Source organism: Aptenodytes forsteri, unplaced genomic scaffold (assembly GCF_000699145.1).
Source record: "Aptenodytes forsteri isolate BGI_AS27 unplaced genomic scaffold, ASM69914v1 Scaffold209, whole genome shotgun sequence".
NCBI classification, from domain to species: domain Eukaryota; kingdom Metazoa; phylum Chordata; class Aves; order Sphenisciformes; family Spheniscidae; genus Aptenodytes; species Aptenodytes forsteri.
This window is the reverse complement of record NW_008795034.1, coordinates 4,105,606-4,106,074: the sequence shown is the minus strand read 5'-3', so window position 1 is coordinate 4,106,074 and position 469 is coordinate 4,105,606. Positions and strand designations below refer to the sequence as shown.

Here is a 469-nt window from a genome sequence, read left to right as displayed (position 1 = left end):
GCGGCGCGGCGGGGCCCACCGGCCCTCCGCGCCCGAGGCGTTTCGCCCGGGAGCGGCAGGAGGCAGCCGGCGGGTGGTTTTAACCGCTGTGGGTTGGGGTAGCGCCGTGGCCGCGTTTGCAGCAAAAGGCCGACGGTCAGAGCCGGAGGGCTGGGAAACGCTGGAGAAAACCACCCCGCAGCAGGGGAAAACGCAGCCGGGGCGTGATGGCGGCCTTCGCTCCACCTGCGGTTCGACCTGCATCGAAAGCCACCGTCGTGCACTGGCTTTAGCACACCCCAAAAGCAACACGTGCCTTCTCCCACTCGTCCAGTTCCAGTACAGCCAATGGAAGTGCCAACACGGGTGTTCAATCTGAGAGGGTTTCTGCAGCGCGCAGCTATTACTTGTATCATCATTACTTTGGTTCACACACATACAGCTTTTGTTTCAGAGTCAACAGTCCTGGCAACTGGATCTGTGCCCGGTG

The 469-nt window shown here is 61.8% G+C and overlaps 1 protein-coding gene across 1 annotated transcript in view; it reads right to left on the bottom strand.

The window, feature by feature from the left end:
• ANKFY1 (ankyrin repeat and FYVE domain containing 1) overlaps window positions 1–243 on the bottom strand; it is a 37,362-nt gene extending 37,119 nt beyond the window's left edge. Inside the window, exon 1 of the mRNA XM_019471298.1 lies at window positions 20–243. Coding sequence (XP_019326843.1) covers window positions 20–243 — 224 coding nt within the window. The remainder of the gene's footprint in view (window positions 1–19) is intronic.
• Window positions 244–469: the final 226 nt, after the last annotated feature.